The sequence below is a fragment of the Trachinotus anak genome, unplaced genomic scaffold (genome assembly GCF_046630095.1).
Source record: "Trachinotus anak isolate AG129_WGS33_773 ecotype Australia unplaced genomic scaffold, CSIRO_AGI_Tana_v1 ptg000031l, whole genome shotgun sequence".
Classification (NCBI taxonomy): domain Eukaryota; kingdom Metazoa; phylum Chordata; class Actinopteri; order Carangiformes; family Carangidae; genus Trachinotus; species Trachinotus anak.
The window spans coordinates 8,757,501-8,775,349 of NW_027273882.1; the positions used below are offsets into that span (position 1 = coordinate 8,757,501).

At 46.3% G+C, this 17,849-nt stretch overlaps 1 protein-coding gene across 3 annotated transcripts; it reads right to left on the minus strand.

Moving 5' to 3' along the window:
• Nucleotides 1-7,176: 7,176 nt before the first annotated feature.
• On the minus strand, nucleotides 7,177-17,816 carry LOC139612223 (AN1-type zinc finger protein 3-like). Of its 3 annotated transcripts, none has more exons than XM_071467557.1 (6): nucleotides 15,865-17,091; nucleotides 13,639-13,679; nucleotides 10,754-10,945; nucleotides 8,512-8,577; nucleotides 8,247-8,417; nucleotides 7,181-7,432 (listed from the first exon to the last, which is right to left on the minus strand). In XM_071467557.1, exons 2-6 carry the CDS (start codon nucleotides 13,664-13,666, stop codon nucleotides 7,278-7,280), a joined length of 612 nt encoding a protein of 203 aa, XP_071323658.1. In that variant the 5' UTR covers nucleotides 13,667-13,679; nucleotides 15,865-17,091; the 3' UTR covers nucleotides 7,181-7,277. The 3 variants fall into 3 exon arrangements, with proteins under 3 accessions (XP_071323659.1, XP_071323658.1, XP_071323657.1); XM_071467556.1 differs by lacking the exon at nucleotides 15,865-17,091 and adding an exon at nucleotides 17,362-17,811 and having other exon boundaries at nucleotides 7,183-7,432; XM_071467558.1 differs by lacking the exons at nucleotides 10,754-10,945; nucleotides 15,865-17,091 and adding an exon at nucleotides 17,362-17,816 and having other exon boundaries at nucleotides 7,177-7,432.
• Nucleotides 17,817-17,849: the final 33 nt, after the last annotated feature.

Here is a 17,849-nt window from a genome sequence, read left to right on the forward strand (position 1 = left end):
ACTGGAGAGAGGAGGGAGGAGGGAGGAGGGGAGGAGGAGAGGAGGAGAGGAGGAGAGGAGGGGAGGAGGAGGGAGGGAGGGGAGGAGGGAGGAGAGGAGGAGGGGAGGGGAGGGTAGGGGAGAAGGAGAGGAGGGGAGGAGGAGGGGAGGAGAGGAGAGGAGAAGAGGAGAGGAGAGGAGAGGAGAGGAGAGGAGGAGGGAGGAGAGGAGGGAGGAGAGGAGGAGGGGAGGGAGGGGAGGGGAGGGGAGGGGAGGGTAGGGGAGAAGGAGAGGAGGGGAGGAGGAGAGGAGGGGAGGGGAGGAGAGGAGGAGGGAGGGAGGGGAGGGGAGGAGGGGAGGGGAGGAGGAGAGGAGGGGAGGGGAGGGGAGGAGGAGGTGGGGAGGGGAGGAGGAGAGGAGAGGAGGGGAGGGGAGGAGGAGGGAGGAGGAGGGGAGGGAGGAGAGGAGGAGGGGAGGGGAGGGGAGGGTAGGGGATAAGGAGAGGAGGGGAGGAGGAGAGGAGGAGGGGAGGGAGGGGAGGGGAGGGGAGAAGGAGAGGAGGGGAGGAGGAGGGAGGGGAGGAGGAGAGGAGGAGGGAGGGGAGGAGGAGGAGAGGAGAGGAGGAGGGAGGAGAGGAGGAGGGGAGGGAGGGGAGGGGAGGGGAGAAGGAGAGGAGGGGAGGGAGGGGAGGAGAGGAGAGGAGGAGGGAGGAGGAGGAGGGGAGGAGGGAGGAGAGGAGGGGAGGAGAGGAGGAGGAGGAGATAGAATAGAGGAGAATAGAATCACAGACAACTGTTTGTACAAATTGTAGCTTTTTTTTTACTATCAATTAATGGCTTCATGTATTTTTAAAGAAAAGATAAAACAGCTTTTAATACATTTTTATGTAAATGTATTAAAATATCAAAAGTAAAAGCAGAGCAGCAGAAAACTGGACCGATGTTTGATGGTAGAAGAAGAAACATGACCGTCTGATCACCGTGGTCACCGCTGTGGCTCGGAGCGAGTCCGGTCCAGTGGTGCTCAACCTCAGGGTCGGGCCCCTCCAGAGGGTCACGGGACAAATGAGCGTTTCAAGACTAAACCAAGTTCTGCTTCACACATTTATTTCCTTCATATTGTCTCTTTGTTTGTGGATTTGAAATAATAATATGTGAATAATTGTAAAAATAAAACAAAGTAAAGGGGAAATCAGTCGTAACAGCTCCACAGCTGAGAGGGTCACAGGTCAAGATGAACCACTGGTTCAACCTTTCACAGTGCTCTGTGCTCGATCGGGTTCTAACCTGTGAAGTCTTCATCTGAAGTAACTAGTCACTATATAAAATAGAAATATATAATAGAAATAGAAAATCAGTATAAAATAGAAAAGCACAGTACAAGTGCTTTTGTATTGTAGAATATAATAAAACTGTTAATGGCTAAACAAAGGTTGTTTCTGGCTCTGAGGTAAAGGCAGAAGAGGAGAGAGAGGGAAAAACCAGGGAGCAAAACTAACCAACAATCAGCAGCAGAATCAGCACATGTGGCTCTGATCATGTGTCCCTGCTCCAGACGAGCCTGGACCCGCTGCACCGTTAGCCTGAGACAAGAGGACGACCAGAGGAAAAGCAGCAGGAGAGGAGGAGACAAGAAGTGAAGACGTGAGGAAAAAGGAAGGGGAAAGGTTTTTATTTCTGTTGCAGTCACATGAACAGACGAGGTGACGAGATGAAAACCGTCACATTTTATTTCAATAAATGATCAGAGCCGCAGCTGAGCACATGCCTCCGTCGTAGAATTATTAATAACACATGTGGAACAGAAATAAAACCGTCCTCTAACGAGGGAGACGAGACCCAGAGGAGAGGCCTCCCTTCACCCTGCGGTCTCACTGCACCATCTACTGTCCAAGCAGAGTAATGTCCTGAGTGTGTGTGGAGTCGTCTCCACAGAGTCACTGCCTCGGTCTCCAACACGACCAGAGCTCACACTGCTCTGACTCACTCAACTCTGCTCACAGGCCGAACACACAGCGTCTAATTATCACTGTAGTAAGTGTTTCAGGTTCAAGCTGCGCTGGTCTAGGTGCAAACTGAAGACACACACTCCTCAGTCCACACACTGCCGAGGTTTAACACCGGACGGCATCAACAACACACCTCGGACAGGACTCCTGATCACAGCAGGCAGCGCAGCTTGTGAGGAGCCTCTGACAGAGAAGCAGCAGCAGATACTGAGATCAGTTCATCAAAAACACGTCTCTAATGAAGTGAAAGTCTAAAGAACAAATACACAACAACGATATGAGTCTAAATCACACATTTCCTCTCTGTTCACCGTCTCTTCAGCAGAGTGACATCACCACCAATCATGGTCCAATATGCAGGTGAGACAGGTGTGATATGGAAACGTGCAGCGTTCACTGCTCACACCCTGGGATGGACTGCATGGGTCCAGCTGTTACAGCTGTTTACACATGTTCTTCTCGGGGAGGGAGCAGATCTGAGTTTTCACCAAGGTAATTAAACAGTTTTCCTCTTACATTTTTCTGTGATTTACCATTTGATCAAACAGTAAATAACACATTTCATGTGTCCCAGCGCCCAGGCTGCTCAGCAGAGAGAAACCGAGGATTTCTTTGTGACTTCCAACGTGTCTGAAGGGCGTCTTTAAAAACGACTGTGACTGACAACTGAGTTCAGCTCATTTCACCTTTCTCTCCTTCTTACACAGCCTTGTGTTTTATGTGTTGTCTTGACTCTTTTCAGTCTTACAGCATTTTTAATAGACTCGTTGAAAACTTGTCTTGATAATATTAAGACAGAAGATAAAGGTATGACTCAGGTTAACTGGGTCATGGTTCAAAATCTTTTAGGAACCTGTTCACACACTTTATCAATCACTGACTACAACCGTAAGTTAGCCATTTAGAGCAGTCTGTTTTCTGTATGCTAGCTAGCTAAGTTATTAGCTAGTTAGCCACCGCTAACGGCTGATCTGTTAGAAAATGTTAGAAAATATGAACTGTGATATTTCAGCGGCTCAGACAACCAGAGGGTATACATCTACTGCTGGTTGTTCTGTGATGAGAGGAAAAGTTGAGCCTGTTATTAAACCTGTATTAAAGCTGAGTAACTGGCCCCGCCCACAGCCGTTATCTCAACCAATGAGATTCATTCTGAGCGTGGCGGTTCACTCGTCACCTTAAAAACAAGTTGATACAATGGCCCCAGCTCAATGTCCACTTAGTAGCTTTACCCAGAGCTTTCAGCCATGGCACCATGGTCCTCATCAGTTGATTGGGTTTGTTCCGTTAGGGTTAGGGTTAGGGTTAGGGTTAGGGTTAGGGTATTCACCCTAACCCTGGGATATGAACAGATCATGAGACAGTGTAAAAGGCCCCACCTCCAACACAGGTAACCCAGAGACTGACAGAGACGTAACTATTATTTTATTTTCTGATAATCAGATTTTATTTTTGATAAATCTTAAAATAATGAAGTGACAGTCTCACATTAAGCTGCGGCTAATGAAGAAATAGAGAACCCCATCCCCCCCCCACCCGAAGATGCTTATTATACTTTAATCCACCAGGTGTCTGTGTGCAGCACCTGGTGTGAAGGTAGGTCTCCGTCATGGCAGCGACAGTTTCCCACTGAATCACTTCCTCTTTAGCGATTTCTGTCTTTTTATCTTGTCTACAAAATAAAAGCGCAAGAAAGTTCTTGTGTTCTGCAATTCTTTAGTTCAGATAATCTTTCAGCTTCTATTGTGAAAAGTTCTTACAGAAAGTTCCAGAGGTTCTGTCGCTGACTTGACAGAACTCTGAAATAGCTGTGTGATAAGAAAAACTACCACCAGTTCAACTGATCAGTCGAACGTATAATATGTGACTGTGGTCCACAGCGCCACATCTGAGCAGACACACAGTACGTTTAAGTTGCATTTTTATCAGTTTCTTAAATTAGCCTTTGATTATGTTCCGGCCTCCGTGTAACGGGTTAGAAAATAGGCCTGAGCCACATGTAGTCGCTGACCCCTGGTCCATGTGGTCGTTTCTTGGTCAACCTGTAGTTGTTTTATGTGTCTCCACTAAATATTTCTAATGGACATTAGATGTTTTACTATAAATTGATAATTAACCCAACAGGCAATAAAGAAAATAAAATTAGCACCATCTTAACCTGCTACATCACTAAAATGTTATTAGCAACAGTTAATCTCATCTTCCAGACACAAGAATTCACAGGTGACCTGAATGTTGTTTTTGTATTTTAAATGATGTATTAATTCATGAGGCTCATTGGCTCATTAGTATCTTGGTACCCCATTTTATTAAGTTTATTAACTACACTATTTATAAGTGTAGTTTTGTTCCTGTCACACTAGACAGGCAGATACATTAGATATAACACATCATACACACTAACATGTTTTAATATCAAAATGGGATCAACTCTAAATCACTGCAGGAAAAACTACATAAAAGGTTGTTTATGACCTGCATCAGTCTGAGTTCTGCTCAACATTTTCTCTTCTAACAAAGAAGTGTGATGGATATTATGTTGTTCTGTTCATGGTTTAATTTTACTTTCAAACAAATGTTAGTGTTGGAAAAAGAGACACATGTTAACACACACACACACACACACACACACACACACACACACACACACACAAACACACACACACACACAAACACACCACATCCTCTAATCCAGTTTATTTTCCTCAGCAGAAAAATGGAACACGATAAAATTAAAGGAGAAAACAGGACAGAATTATGTTCTTGCTTTTTTTTTTTTTTTTTTTTTTTTTTTATACATTTAACTAAATATGCCACTCTATGCTAGGGTGTAAGTAACTCAAACTGATATAAGGTTAAATAATTTTTTTCTTTAAAAGGTACAGAAAGATATTCCATTTCTTCCATTTCTCATTAGCACTCAAAAAAAGGAACAAGTTTTTCAAATATCAAAATAAGAACCAGCCGTGACGTTTCTCCACACTCCCTTTATCCTTCGCTGAGTTCTCATCGGAGAAGACGGGAGGGGTGGTGAGAGAACAAACAATAACTTGTGCATGAGGATTAGCATAGTTAAGTGGTGTCTGGTTATAAGGGCTGTCCACCTGAACCAACATTTTCTGTTATTATGCAAAAAAAATAAAATAAAATAAAAATCAGATTTTCCTAACATTCAAGGAAATCTACTGTAAAAAACAAAAAACAAACAAACAGTAAAATACAATCCAACATCATCAAATTCAACTTGCTGCAAAGTACACTGAATGAAGAGTCCTGCACCTGTATTAAGAAACTGTCATTTATACTTTGGATAAACCAAAAAATAAAAAACGTCAGCTTCTGCAAAGTAACAAACAAAAAAGTTGATTTTGGTAGAACGGCCCTTTGAGGAGGAGGAGAAGAAGGAGAAGAAGAAGGAGAAGGAGAAGGAGAAGGAGAAGGAGAAGAAGAAGAAGAAGGTGTGTAACTGAACAATATGCACAGCACAGAGTCCACGCAGTCAGACTGTGTCGGCCAATCGATAGCAGGATCAGAAACCATGACAAACGATGACAGAACAGAAACATGAGGAAAGGGAAAACCACTCAATTTGAGAATTCACACATTATTTCAGCAGCCACAAGCAGCTGAGGCATCAGACACACAGCAGTGATGTCAGCAGATGACGGACAGCCTGGACTGGCTCCGCCAAAATAAAAACCTGCATGATGGACCACAGGAAGTCTTCAGGTCACATTCAATCTCACCTGAATAAGGTTCACTAAGAGCCAAACTGAAGAGAACCAGTCGTGCTGATGTTGAAAACTAACTACTGTCTTTATTTTGCGCTGGTGGAGTCATGTCTCCAAGTCAACCAGCATTTGGTTAATTTCTCGTCCTGCGTGCCGTGCATCAACATGACATCACTGATTTAATCCCTGGGAAGAGCCCAACTCTTTGATTTAATCAATTTATATTTTAAGAATTTCATCCAATCACACGTCCCCGATCTGAAGGTTAAATGAGGCCTAACCCCACCCACAAAACACAAAGTAAGAATAAATTAGGGAATTATTTCAGGGTAGTAAGTCATTTATGGAGTCAGTTTATCGACAATCCGTGATCAACTTCAGATTATTTGTTTCTCTTAATGAACACATGGCGTTTTGGCGAACACAAAAATTCAGTCGTATTCCCCCTTATTCATCGACAACAGTACCACTCAGTAAATGGAAAAAGGGAGGGAAAGAGGGAGAAGAGGATCTGCTACACAGAGGATTTATCTGAGTTACTCTTGTCCATTAGTGTGGTTTCATTTTTTTTAATATTTATTTGTATTTTTCTTTTCGTCGACAGTCCGTGTGAGCAGAGGCAGGGATTGGCTGTATTGTCCTCCACGACACCGTGGTTAAGCAGTAAAAACGAGCTAATCACCATGACGACCACATGTAAAAATTAAAAAATAAAAATAAAAGAAGAAGAGAAAGAATCAAACCATGACCACATCTGTGGACTGCCTCACGTTACCAGGTGACACTCACCCCTGCACAGATGCACTGATGCTGGGGCCATGCATGGACCGAACACAGGCGGGAAAAAAGAGAGGAAGGTGGGGTTACAGGTTTGATACTCCAACCCCTTGATGACGACCTGAGGAGCGGTCGTGGGATAGAGCTGCACCCCTCCCCCGCGACCAAGAAATGAAAAAAAAAAAAACCCCATTAACTCTGTTGAATGAGAATCCAAACGGATCAGTCCAGCCAAACGCTACGACAGTTCATCTCCCACAACTTCCTGTTCTGAAAAAAGGAGCATGAGCAGAGAGGAGGAAACCGTGGCGACAAACGGCGGAGCTGTGCATGACATACGACTGACCGGATCCATCTCTGCGGTGTCCTTCCTCTGAAGATGGGGGGGGGGGGGGGGGGGGGTTAAGGCTGTGTGTGTGAACATGTGATACTGAACGTGGCTCCGCAGGACAGCCACTGGGGCCCCTGTTGGCCCCCGAGCTGCCAGAGCCGAGTCCAAACAGACGCTCCAGGCAGGAAATCAGGACGACAACAGGGCGGCGTCAAGCTCAGATCCAGAATCGTCGGGTCAGATGCAGGATGTTGCGACCGTGCTTCCCCCCACCCCCCCACCCCCTCCTCCTCCTTTTCTTCTTCCCTCCTCCCCCTCCCTCCCCCTCCCACCCATCACCCCATTTGTCATTCCTCCCCACTCTCCTTCCACCTCCTCCTCCTCCTCTTCCTCCTCCTCCTCTTTGTAAGCGCCTCATCTCTGATTGGATGACCGGTCACGGTGTGGCCAATCAGGAGCACTCCTCCCCGATGCGTTGGCACGAGCGGCCCACCTTGCGGTCCAGCTTCACCATCTTGAGGACGGCCTCCTCGCGCCCGCGGCCCAGATGGTCGAACAGACAGTCGTGCTGCTCGGGGAGACGGTGGAGCATGCAGAACACGTAGCCTGTGGAAGGGGGGGGGGGGGGCAACACATGTCATGTCAGTGGTTGTACCTCAACAAACTTATTACAAAACACAGGAAAACTACTGACTTCTCCTCTGAGCTCTTTCTCCACCGAGACATTTTTGTCCTTTCACTTTTGATGTTGCGACGATTTCGGCTTTGTTAATGCAAACGGCCATAATTTTTTCCAATGGTTTGTATTTTTCGGGAAATTTTGAAATTTCAACCTCAGCTCCCATGACATGTCTAGAACACACAGTTTTCTATTTTATGAGGCTTTTATTCTGAAGTCCTGGCTCCAGAATTTTAGGTTTTACCATTTCCCACCAGATGAAGCACCATTTGACCATTTGAAATCCATGTTTCCACTGCGGGTACTGCTGCTCTTTATTTCAGTGGCACTGCAGGCCACTGAAATAAATGTACGCAGCTGAAGCGGTGTGGGTGTGTTGGTATGGATGTCAGAGTGTGGTGTGACTGTGTATTGAGAAATTAGTGTGTGTGTCCACGTGTACAGTAAGAACAATGTTCACTTAGAAGAAATTAAATTATCAAAAGATTAACTAACATATGGAAATTGACAACAGTGGCATTATGCAAAACAAACCAGGATTTAAAGGGTTAAAATCCTGAAAATGATTGAATGTTTGGTATTTATGAGCAGGACTGAACAAAATCGAACTCTGCAGACTCTGCTACAGAGCAGCGCCTCATGTTTCTCAGTCAAACTCAAAAACAGCAGCCGACTTTGTTCTCCTCTCCGTCAAATTAAAGGTGGTATTAAGGTGGAAGAGTGTGATGTGCTGGTACTGACCACAGCGGCAGGAGCCCAGTTCCTGCTGCACCAGCTCTAGTTTGGTTTGGCAGCGATAGCAGCGCCGGCGGTTCTTCTGCTTGGGCGTCCCACGGGCCTCCTCGCCGCCCCCCTCTTTCTCGTCCGGCCGAGGCCGTTTCTCTGGCGTCGCCTCGCTCTCTGAGCCCGAGGCTGGAAACAAGCGGAAGGTTAAGAGTTAGCGCTCGAAGTGGGGCAGGTCACGCAGAGCTACTGGCAGGAGGAAGAGGGGAGGGGCCGACTGTACCTGATTCTCGTGGACGTTTTGTGGGTGTGCAGAGTGTGCCTTGGGCTGTTTCTGTGGACGACACGCCTGCAGGTGGAAATGAAGAGACGGGTAAGACGGGACATGACCATCCATCCAAAGTACTACATGTACTGAAAGTGTCATGTAGCAGCCTTGGAGAAAAAGCACAATGTATTTTAATTTTGTGTTATGAAGAGCACAGAATGTCACCTTATCAAAGTCTTACTGAACGTGGAAGTTTTCCATATTACTTCATATTGTAAGTGAAGATAGGCGATGTCATTACATCATTTTTTTTCATGTTTCTATATTTGAGAAATGACTCAAGAAACAGGGAAGAAGAAGGTAAAAATTCCTCCACTCCACAGCAGGACATGTCAGATAATACAAAGACATTTAAAACCTATTACATGACTGAATAAAACACAATAAACATATTTGACAATTTTTATCTCCACACAGTCTAAAGGTAGATGTCCATGTGTTTGTGATTATAAAGCAGGTCTAGGTTCTATATTAATACTGTGAAAGTATCAAAGCCTCAGTCCACAGAGAAATGCACACAGCCTGTATTCAGAAACTGAGCCTTAAAACCAGCCGTCAGGACTTCTGGAACTTTGTGATGTCACAACAAAGCAGTCACTCCTCTCCTCTGATTGGCTGACTGACCCGTTGTTACTAGAGCTCCAGAGAGAAGCCTGAGAGAGGAGATGTAAAACTACACTGAGATGGTTTTTGGTTCTTAAAAGCACAAATATATCTTCTGATGGAGATCAACACTTCAGATAAAACACAGGAGAAGTTAAAACATGGAGCTTTAAAAGTGTATTTGTAGTGGAAATTAGTCTAATGTCCAATTAGCATGTAAAAGCTCAGTGGTGGGGACTTCAGACATACTGTGTGTTCAGACTGGAAAAGATCATCGCTCACAGGGGAATGTGTGCTCTCTACTGTTTATTGTCATCTTCAACTGTGTGTGAGGTCCAGTCATCCCAGTACCATGTGTCACTTTGTACTGGGGCATTACTATTGTTGCTGTGTGTCAAAAGAAAAATCCACAGACCGATTCCTGGCTTTACTGCGACTCTACCACTGCATCTTGCCGAGTGTCACCTGATCACGGAGGAGTGACGTCTGTGCTGCACGTGGTCCAGCTTTAAAGACTCACTGCTGATGTCATCCTTAGCTCAGCAGTTATTGGAGGAAGTCCTGTGTGACATCATCTCCTGACTTCTGCAATGTTCTTCACATTAAATTAAACTTCCCCTTTGTAAGCAGTAAAATCTCCTCAAAGATCCTCTATTACAAAGATGATGCATTACAGGCAGCGTCAATGGTGAAATGAAGTGGTGTACACTTCCTGTCTAAGTAGGCGTCGTCACAGCCGCTTGTCCATGTCGAAACATCAACATGACGCAAAGCTAAAAATCCTCCGTAGACCTGACCTCCTCATTTCAGTTTGGCCTTCACGGTCTGCAACAGCTACAAAGGGCCTCGCCTTCACAGACCAGGTCCTCTGAGGGATGTGGCCCCTGAATTGGGACGCAGCCACTGCGTGAATCTGTTCCTTATTTTGCCGCTCATTTTTTCTTCTAACTTAATATCTGATCAACCAAGAACAAGATCACATCAGTCTAAAAACACTCTCTGTTTTCCCTCCAAAAACAGTTAGATAATATAACAGTGATGGTATTATAAAGCAAAGAAAGTTTTATGTTGGTTTTAACTTTTAATTCATGGCTTCATGTACGAGTCCCTCTAAACATCTGTTTATCTGGTTGGAAGGTGACGTCAGTAGAAGCATTGATTTTCTCCTGATTTATCTAAAAAAAATCATTTTGATGTCAGAATGTTAGAAGATCTGTGTCTTGTGAAAAAATGGATCCAATATTTATTTCAGTGACTATGGAGCGAAAGAATCTGTAATCAGGTTCCGCTGGAGTGAACAGACTCAGACCTGCCGCTGGTCTCCTGAAGGGGGCGGGGAGGTGGAGACACCCATGTGACAGATACAAGAAGTGATTATAAGTGCGCCCTCCCCTTACTCAACAGTCCCTGATCTCCTGCTTGTCCTGCTCTGTCTCAGGCCGTCTGTTCTCCGTCAGCAGCTTCACACAGACGACCAGAGCTGTGTTTATCAGACATTTACTGTAGACTTTACACCAGCAGGTTGTTTGGTTTCCCTCCACGTGAACACCGTTATGCAAGGAAGAAGAAGAAGACCTTGGTTGTCCCATCTTACCTTCCCTCGTGCTGGGAAACATGGGCGAGGGCTCTTCGGCTGACGGCTGCTCGGAGCTGGAGGGTGGCGACGACAATAGGGATTGGCTACTGCTACTGCTCGTCTCACTACTGAAAACAGGCGATTGGCTACTCCCAGTGCTTTGGATCGGCTTGGAGGTGCAGTCCTCCCCTGGCTGCTTCTTCTGGATGTCTACGGTCAAGGACGGTAAGAAAGGGAGTGGAGAGAAATGTAAATATAGGACAGGGAAAACAGACAGATGGAGGGAGGACGAGGAGGAGAAAACAGACGAAACAGAGCCACAACACTCTAATCTGGACTCACACCTGTTGGTGGTGTGTAGTACAAATACACAGCTGCTCATCCCAGACCTCCTGTCACCGTCTCTACAACAGGCTTATGTAGCAAGTGTGGTGAAAACTGTTTCGTCGTAACCAGGCAGGTTAACATGAATCATTGTTTTACTCAGAAAACTGTCTTTCCAGACATCCATTAACTTTTTTTGGTTACATCATGTTGGCTGCTTAAATTTCATCCCCTCAAATGAAGAATCTGTGGTTTTGTTTTTTGGAGGATCCTGTCATATGAAGGTAATGTATGTACTCCTCACACAGATTCTCCACATCATGTCACAGTGTTGATGCTCATTAGAAATGAAACGATTAGGTGATTAATTAATTAGCTGGCTGATAATCATTTGATAATCAATAAATCATTGTAGGGTTTTTAAATTTTAGTCTCCAGCTTCTCAATCTGAATATTTGTTTTTTGATAAATAGAAACTATCCTGTAACAAAGGAGGTCACAGGTCGTCTGTCAGCAGGTTACTGTGACCCAGAGTTAGGTTCTGTTGCTAGGCGACATCTAGTGGTCGTAGTGATGATGACAGGAGCAAAGGGAAAAGTGCGGTGACGTAGTTTATAGAGCGACAAAGTCCACGTCAGGAAGAGGTTGGGGTGGATGGATGGCTCACAACTAAACCCGACCAAGCCATGATGTTTTATAGTAACCATGGCAACGAAGGTAGGTACACCGTTTTCAATAGAGTCCGTATGTTTATTATTGTAACTATGACGAGACCAAACCAGCTCAGCAGATTAACTGGAGGTGAACCATTAGCTGCAGTGTCATAGTGTTATAGTCATGTGACAGTGCAGCTGACGAGTGTCGGTGTGTTCAAGGACACCTTCTATGACTTAGAAAAATTCATTACAGTGTTTTGATTCTCTGTTGTATTTTCTGGTTGTTGACCTCTAACCTCAGTCTGTGATGAGAGTAAACTGAGTATCTGTGGGTCTGGACTTGTGGTCAGACTCTTCTTTGGTCCTGGAGCAGTCTTCACCATTTTCACCATCTTATGGAGCAAAATATTCACTGATCAATGAGAAAGTAAGCGGCACACTGACCAATAATCACAGTGCATTAACTGTACGAACCACAACATCCCTGTGTCGAGTCCGACCAGGGGCCTTTGTCACGTCTCTCACAGACGAATGTGTTCAGCTCCTGAGAGCCACATCCAGCCTCTGCTCCACCTGCAGCACCACACGTTAGCTTTAAACAGGACGTGATCACACTGAGACGGAGCTGCACTTTGACCCTCGCTGGATGACGATGATCTCAGACGTTATTGATCCGTGAGGATATCGTCTTCAGGGAGGGTGAGGAGGGGGCGGGGGGGTCAGCCTAGATTTTAGCTGCTCCTCCACATGTGGGCTAACCCACTTCTGCTCAGCCTCCGCACTCATGTGTATTGAGTCTATTCTGAGCATCACTGCTGTCTGTGATGCCAGACTCAAAGGCGGGCCCTTAGGTCCTCGCTGTCTGCCGTGCTCACCGGTTGCCATGGCCACCGACGGGGCTGCAGCGCACCCTCAACCCATCCTCGACAATGAGAAAACTTGGTGCATAAGTTGACATTTTCAAACTTTAAAAAGCCATTTTTCTTTTTTTCTTTGTCACGTTGCAGGAAAACAAACTTTCTACTTCTGCACTGAGATTCTCCACAGGTACAGCTGCTTCTGCCCTGACAGCACAGCTGCTCTCCTCTCCCTTCATGTAGGAAACTGCCTTTCAACTTTCACCATCGTTTCCCTCTATGTTCCTCCAACCACTGCTGGGCATTGTTAGCATTCCTACGTGGAATCAGCTGGCACACCTAGCCTCGAGCTGCTGGCCGTGTCCCCGGCTGTCAGAGAGACACCTCTGAAAGCCAAGAAGCAACTGAACACAAAACAAACATGGACTGTTCCCTCTTTTCTAGCAGCTGGGAGTGGCCTTCAAGGACAGGGTCAGGGAGGGGAAACTTGAAATTCAATGTCATCTTCTGGTCTAAATCAACTGTATGTAAAGCATATCTGTAGACATTAGCATCAGTTTCCTCTGCAGTCGAGCAACATTTTACAGGTGAAACCCTCCAGGTCACTGATGCTCAGACATGCTGATATAATGGCACTGGTTTACACACCTCTCACAAAGTGAATTTTAGAACAGGAAGGTGACGACAGGTGAGAGCTGGTCACCTGCCTGCCAACAAGAGAGAAGCTTTCCTAACAGCCAGTGATTACGTCCCACTGCTGTCAGATGTTTTCATGACAACTCCGACTGCACAGCACATTTACTGAGAGGAATAAAATCCCAGAGGCCACATGGTAGTCTCCATTACTCTGCAGTCAGTGGAGACTTTGACAGGATTTAATCCCAGGAAGGTGCAGCTGCACAGCCTGTTCCTCAGGTGGCAACAAGATGAGCCTCTGTTATTTCCTCATCTTGGTTTTTCAGCTCTCTGCGGTGGAATGCTGTAGAGTGGTGTGCACGTGTCGACAAGACACTAAAGTCATTTCTCATTGTTGTTAATCAAAGAAATATTGTGTGTTGAGACTTACCAGCAAAACATTTGGAGCAGAGGTTCATGGTTTTACTGGAGCTGAGGAGAGAGGACAGGATGTAGAGGTTACTGAGCTGCTCACACAGAGTTACATGGTTTTCATTTTAAGACAATGTCACAGCATGAAACATGAAACTAAACTGTCCACAAATCCAGCACAGAAATGATCTGGTGTTTAATTCTGTGTCACTTCAGACGTTTGTTTCTGCGCAGTGGCTCAACATCAAGGTGAAATGATGCCATTTTCATAACCAACACTAGTAACTCATCCCTTTATAAACACCTCAGATGAGGAGTCTGTCACATGCCGAGCGTCAGCCATGACATCTTCTCCAAAGTTTCATCATAGCAAACTTTTTTAGTTAAACATGCACCAAACAAACGACCAGTTGGAGGCAGGATCAGTGGAAATGATGCAGTGGAGACCTGTAGAGAGGCAGCAGGAGGTTGTAATAAAACTGTTGTCACTGTTGCTGTTGGTTAATTATCCACCAATGGCTCAGCACTGCTAGTTTTGTACAAGAAAAACTAATCAGGCAGGTCCCGTCCACTTCCTCTTCCCTGCTGCTGTGAGGACTGAACGCACATGTACCACACCTCTGAATATGCAAACAATGCATACAGTTGGAAGTGATAAGGCTCAATCTCATCAGGCTGGAGAGTGTCCCCAGAGCACTGAGCTCAAAGTACAGCTGAGGCTGACACAGACCACAAATACACAGGTGAGGCTGAGCTTTCCTAAGATGGCCACCGTACCTTTGAGGTTTGGCTGCAGGAGGAGGAGTTCTGTCTGAATAAACCCACCAAGACCAAGATGAAGCAGGTCAGGACAGTCTCATCACCTGGGGAACACCTGCTCACCTCAGTCTTTACTCTGTGGTTTCAACACTGAGCAGTTTTCTGCCTCCAGCTCGTCTTGGTGGTGGGCGGTACCTTCCCTACAGGTGTGACATGTCTTTCCCTCACCTTCTGGACCTCTCTTTAATGTTCCCGCCACCACAATACATCAGGCTGGCTCATTTCTGTCAGCTGTGAGTCCTGTCAATAGTCAATAGGAGCTGGAAGTCTGTAGGGTATTCACATCATTGTTCCTACAGGAGCTTTGTGGCTAATGCAGCAGGACGGGCCTGCACACACAGTTCACCCTCACCAAGGAGGTGGTGTGTTTCACCTGTTACACTCATTACACCAACACATCTCAGCATCTGTAGGTGGATAAATGTGCTAGACAGACAGGCCTGGACAACAGAGCGCCTGATGACTCCGATGGTGACCCACATTCGTCATTATTATAATTACACTTCAGGAGATACAGACTTAGAAACGTGCTTCTGACGTTTAGTGCAACGCCTTCACAAGTGTGAGGCAGATCAAATGTTAGAAACTATGATGTGGTCCAGTATAATGCAGCCCCACCACCCACAGCCTGACAGAGCTGAATCAACACACTCTCACACAGTGTTTAATACACACTGTTGGACTTTTCAAACTGTTCCTAATAAACTGGAAACTCAGTGCAACTCCTGACCAATGAAAAGCAGGAAGGGTGATGACACTGTGCAACAACAAACTGCTCAATGTGACCAAATCGTTGAAGCAGGAATTCCTCTTTTAATAATAAAAGGTTAATAAAATAAAATCCATTTCCATAAACAGAGGCTCGGTCACCTGAGATCCACCTGCAAGGAAAACACCTTTATCTCAGCATCGCCTGGTCTTCAACAAAGCTTCAACACGGCCAGAAGCTAAACTGATAGCCTGAATTAATCCAAATAAGTTGACCTAAAAAAAGAGACAAACGCTCCTTCGTGCAGCTATAATTATACAGATAATATGCACTTTACACCAGCAACTGAGAGATCAAGACTCATTTAGACACGAGTGCCCCCCTCCTCCAACCCAGGTAAGACTCCAACCAGGAGACCCGGGGGGAATATCTGACTGTGCCAACAGGAAAAGAAACAAGTAAAACATCTTGCTGTGTAGTTTAAACACATCTGGATCATCAGATAGGAACATGCAGGGAGGAGAGAACAGATGAGACCATGCAGACAGAAGCCATTAACCTTGAACCCTGAGGACTGAAGCGAGGCTGCAAGAATTTTCAACACTTCCCTCAGACACATTGTCCAATATTAGCCAGCTGCACAGGCGTGTGTGTGTCAACATGCTACAGAAACACGCCTGACGTCATTTCAAACCAGCGTAGCCATGACATATTTACCAGCCAGAGGACACCGGACATCTGGTTTTAAATGTCCTGCTGCTTAAAGAACCAAGTCACAGGGATGTAAACATGTTTAGGTTTCCTGTTTCCTTAAAGAAAGGAAACATGGGCCGCTGTTGTTATCAGATTTTTTAATTCTCTCTTTTTGTATCAGCACTGAGCCCCGAGCGTGAGCTGGGCGACACTGGTTCTCAGTGTGGTCTGCTTTAACTGACTGATGGCTCTCAGGTTACCTTTCCCACCAGGTGATTTCACTGATTAGCACAATGTCAGTGAAATCACCTGGGGCAGCCTTTGACTGGAACCTGTACACCTGATCTGAATATTATCTCAGGATATTTGAATTAAAATCGTAGTGAAAACGCTGTTTAAACCAACTGTATTACTGCTCACCTACAAATACCAACATGTCTCTGATGCTGCCTGCGTAAAGAGCTCAGTCCTTCAAAACCTCTGTTCGTAACCTTTACTCAAGATCTGTTCAAGAGGCCTTGAGTTTCAGAGACATGTGTGCAGGGCCTGTGTGGGACAGGCCGCCCGGCCAGCAGCCCCAGGCCAGGTGTTATTCTGAGCCGAGGCAGGCAGGGCTGTAAAACACACAGCACTGCCATTTGTGTCACCTGACATTGACAGGTGGGTTACTGGTTCCAGTCTGCCTGCTGGATACCACAAAATGAAGGCAGCTTGGGGGGGGCTGGGGCTTGGGGGAGGGAGTTGGTGATCAAATGACAAGTCATATGACAACGTTGTGTTTTGATAATACCTCACAGTAAATGACTGCTGTTATCTGTGTGGTAATATTTCACACAACAGTAGCTGATTGTCACTAATATGTTGAAAACCAGCTACAACAGGGGCTCATGTTGAGTCTGCGGAGCTCGGCAGTGTCTTCTCTCTGTTTCCCTGCCGGGACCCAGCTACACCCTGCGGGCAGAGACAGTCGGTCATGTTTGCTTTTGGATCGATTTAAGCTCAGATGTAGTCATTTTTCCTATGGGGTAACACAGGAGACATCAGTGATTCACATCCGGTATGCAACACACATCCAGCGCTTGAGGAGCGGCTGTGAAACGGTGAGGACCGGGCTCTACAGGCTCACAGCCCGGCTCTCAGACACAGCTAACCGCGGTCCTGCCGCTGTTCCCCGAGGTGCTGCACGAAAACAGGGCCGGTCTGAAGGAACCTGCTGGCAATAAATCACTTTCTGTGTCGGGTCCGTCATCTCCTGGGTTTACTAACGGCCTCAAAACACGGTGAAAACCCCAGCGAGCTGCCGAGACCACGGCAGAGGGTCTGAGCTCAGAAAACAGCGGACATTTAGCCAGTTTTCCGGCTGTGGGTCTATTTATTAGCTAACTTCCCAACCCCCCACCCCGGGCCTGCACAGCAGAACAACAACAATGGGTTTGGACTCGGTGAAGCCGATGAGCTTATTTCAACGCTTCGCTTCAAGATAGCAGGTTTAATCCAGGTTATTCTGGGTTCAAAACTCACCCCCAAAACCCACAGGGACAGCGGGGAGGTAGACTCGGAGGTTTGCTTCGTTCGCTGGTGTCTCCCATGACTCCCAACAAAAAGCCCGATGTGGAAACGCGAGGCTGGGGATGAGGCCGGGGCCTGGTCGCTCAGAAAAAACGATCCAGCAACTCGAGTTAGACAAAAAAAAAAAAAAAGATAAATGTCCTCTTTGTTTAAAGTCCACAAGTCGCTGAGAGAAGACGGTGGCGGAGAGGGCCCGCTTCGGCCACAAAGCCTCCCGTCAGAGGAACAGGCGGCTCCGTCCGGGCTGGAGGCGCTGAACGGCGCTCCGCAGTCAGCTGGACCCCGGACCTGACGACCGACGGCCGGGGAGAGGGGGCGCCGCGGGGTTTCAGTCGACACCGAGCCGCTCGGAAAACCTCCAGCTGCCCGACAACACGGACAAAACACAGCTACAGCGACGGTAAACACACGGCAGGCTGCGACAGAGGAGAAAATAAATA

What these genes read in the sequence shown, in the direction of transcription:
- LOC139612223 (XM_071467556.1), bottom strand. Translation starts at nt 17,429, where the DNA reads ATGGGAGACACCAGCGAACGAAGCAAACCTCCGAGTCTACCTCCCCGC. An exon ending in AAAACGTCCACGAGAATCAG is followed by an intron (nt 8,418 to 8,511) that starts GTACAGTCGGCC and finishes GCTTGTTTCCAG; the next exon opens with CCTCGGGCTCAGAGAGCGAG. An exon ending in ACTGGGCTCCTGCCGCTGTG is followed by an intron (nt 7,433 to 8,246) that starts GTCAGTACCAGC and finishes CCCCTTCCACAG; the next exon opens with GCTACGTGTTCTGCATGCTC.